The sequence below is a fragment of the Miscanthus floridulus genome, chromosome 16, assembly GCF_019320115.1.
Source record: "Miscanthus floridulus cultivar M001 chromosome 16, ASM1932011v1, whole genome shotgun sequence".
NCBI classification, from domain to species: Eukaryota; Viridiplantae; Streptophyta; class Magnoliopsida; order Poales; family Poaceae; genus Miscanthus; species Miscanthus floridulus.
The window spans coordinates 112,763,790-112,767,011 of record NC_089595.1 but is presented as its reverse complement, the minus strand read 5'-3'; the positions used below and the strand labels follow the sequence as shown (position 1 = coordinate 112,767,011).

Genomic DNA, 3,222 nt, shown 5'->3' with positions numbered 1-3,222 from the left:
ACTGGTGTGGTTTCCACGGAGTTCGATTGGCACGTGTTTAGTTTAGCCTCGTCATGAGCTTGGCGACGCTGCCAGAAGTCACTGAAGATGATGTGATCCCCCGTTTTAAATTGAGTATATATATATATATCGTTCCATCTATTAATGGATTTTATTTTATTTATAAAAGTTACTTTTCATGCTTAATCAATTAAACAAGCCGTTCGCTATTTATTTGCTAGAATCGTTATCGGACACTCCTAACATTTATATGCACTGCGTAAATTAACTTGAGCGTTTATTTACCCCACAGAACTAAACCACACAGGATTCGCTTATCGCCTCAAGTACGTTTAGATTAAAAATTCTGAAAAACTCGTTACGAAAATTTTTCTTAGGCCCTAATCGCGGTGCTAAATAAGATCGTAACACCGGGGTGTTACACTGAGTTGGGTCCATCCCATCCCACTACGTCCCCGAATCAAACACACACTAAGTGCAATTAGGTGTCACTTAATGTGAACTCTGATATCACTGTTCTTTTCGTGTGGTCCTCGTATTTGTGTTGAAGTCACCATTAATTAAAATAGGTAAGGTTTTCTTCGAACATAACTTGACTAATTCAGTCAGAAAAGCCTCCTTAAATTGTGTTTTAGCTGCCCCATAAACAAATACTAAAATCCATTTATTTAAAGTCATTTTCTCTATTGCGTAATTCACATTTAACAAAGAAATCACCCTCTTTCCAACTTCTTGTACATAGACTTAAAATTTGTCACTGTGTAAGAGCACACATGTTGATAGACTAGTAGTTTAATAAGGCATACTAATTACAAGAATTCTATCCCTGGGGCTGCCATCTATCTATCTATTATCACCTTCCACTCAGGAAGCTGGTGGTGATGCCATTGCTGCTAACTGTGGATATATACTGGTCAAAACCTTCATTTTGCATCAGGCCCAACACGCTATAACTCAAGTTTGTGGGCACCATTTCTGGGAGTGGCATCTCGGCATTGAGGTATTGTGTGACTTGCCTCATACTCGGCCTTGCACTGCAAACTGGATGTGCACACAACAATCCTAGATTTAATGCCAGGTGTACCTCATCTGCGTTGCAGTTTCCTTGTAACCTACGATCAAGTGTATATGTAAGTGATCCTTTGTGCCAATGCTCGACTACCCAATCAATAAGGATCTGCGAACTATCCTCTGCAAGACTACTGATAGGCCTTTGCCCACAGGTTACCTCAAGAATGAAAATACCAAACGCATACACGTCTGTCATAGGTGTCGCCTTACCAGTGCGTGCCAGTTCTGGGGCAAGATATCCCATGGTACCAACTACATGTGTTGTTTGTGGGTCGCTGCCATGATCATACAACCTTGCAAGACCAAAGTCACCTAGACGTCCATTCATCTCACCGTCAAGTAGCACATTGCTTGCTTTGATGTCTCGGTGGATTACAACTTTCTCACACCTCTCATGGAGGTAAAATAGGCCAGATGCAACATCTTTGATGATTTGAAACCTTTGGGTCCAATCCAGAGTGGGATTATCCTCCTCACAATGTAAATACTTATCAAGACTTCTATTTGACATATAGTCATATACCAATAGGAGTTCACCTTTTCTTCTGCAATAACCAAGTAGCTGGACAAGGTTTCGCTGACGGAGACGGCCAATACTGACAATCTCAGCAATAAACTCCTTCATTCCTTGCTTTGAGTCATGTGACACCCTCTTAACAGCAATCTCTAATTTGGAGACAGGAAGCACACCTTTATACACCTTCCCAAATCCTCCTAGGCCAAGTAGATTATTGTTCTTGAAGCCATCTGTAGCATGGAACAAATCCTTGTATGAAAACCGATGTGGTCCAAACTCGTCTTCCCAATCTTCTTTTATCTCAGCATACTTCATTCGCCTACGCACAAATAGAATTATCGTTGTGCCAACAATGAGGATGAATATGGCAGTGGCTATTGGTAGGGTGATCTTGAGCACCTTGGACCGAGGTTTCGGGCCAACATGAGGTAGCTTTGGCAACTTGGCGATATTGATCTGCGGAGCTGAGCTATTGATGCCCAAGCTGAAGCTCCAGCCGAGCACACAATACAGTGAATCGATTGGACCAGTTGATGCAGAGAAGCCAATGTAGGATGGATCTTCCAACACTGTTGAGAGGTTGTAGGTTGCTGAGAGTAGAGGCCTGGATGGTTTGGCTACCTTGAGTGGAGCCATGGTCACGTTGATCTGTGTGGTCTCGCCATTGTAGTCCACCCACACTTGCATCTCTCTGCTACTAATAAGGGACAAGTTACTAAACATACCATTCTTATTGTCATCGTAGAAGCCAGCTGACTGGGACTGAAATGAGGTGAGACTGTTGATGTTGATGCCGATGTGGTTGTCGTCGATGTCATTGAACTCGGTGTTTTGGCTAGTATCAAGCTCGACTGCAAATATGTGGTTACTTGAATTGCGATCACTTGTTTTGTTGAGGAGACCCAAGTATTGTGAGGTCTGTGCACCTGAAAAATCTTTGGTCGGAGAGATCAAGAAAGCCATGCCGTCGGTGCATATACCAGGGTAGATAGGAACCATGCCGAAGACAAAGGCAACTGAGAAGGACTGCACCGCCTCACCGGGGGACCTGCGGAACCGCCATGGAGTTGGATAGAACGCATGGCCTTTAATGGTGACCGTGCGGTTTGTGAGCTCAAGGACGCCGTCTGGTGTAATAGTGGCCGCTCCGTCGAGGTTGAGGTTACTGCCGGAGAAGCCGGAGAAGACGAACTGATCCTGACCAGTGACGACAGTGGTGGAAGATACAAGGTTCAGTGCCAGCGAGAACAGAAGGAAGGATAGATGCACCATGCCTGCAACTGTATGATGATCTCCACGAGATGCAGGAAATGGTGGCTTTCATTGACGCAGGGAGGTGGTGGTTGTGTTTGTGTAGTCACTCTGCGCTATGACCTGTAATTTGTTTGCAGCGAGAGGGCAGATTTTAGTCAAAGAGTGACTTTGAAACGTCAGTCCGGTTGTGTAGATTTTCGTACTGATCGTTGTCCTGACGTGTACTATTTAATTAATTGCAGTGTTTTGTTTGGCGTAAGAGCATGACTAGCTAAGGGCGTCCGCAATGGTAATTTACAAATAACTAGCTAGATGAGGCATAGGAATAATAAAAAATAAACACTGTAGTGGAGAGTTATATGAGCTGAGAGAGGTGCTTC

General features: G+C 43.8%; 1 protein-coding gene across 1 annotated transcript; it reads right to left on the bottom strand.

Annotated features, from left to right (window-relative positions):
- Positions 1 to 951: 951 nt before the first annotated feature.
- Positions 952 to 2,936, bottom strand: LOC136513839 (L-type lectin-domain containing receptor kinase SIT2-like). The gene is made up of 2 exons (XM_066507813.1): positions 1,282 to 2,936; positions 952 to 1,112 (listed from the first exon to the last, which is right to left on the bottom strand). Exons 1-2 carry the CDS (start codon positions 2,858 to 2,860, stop codon positions 1,069 to 1,071), a joined length of 1,623 nt encoding a protein of 540 aa, XP_066363910.1. The 5' UTR covers positions 2,861 to 2,936; the 3' UTR covers positions 952 to 1,068.
- Between the last annotated feature and the right edge of the window lie 286 nt (positions 2,937 to 3,222).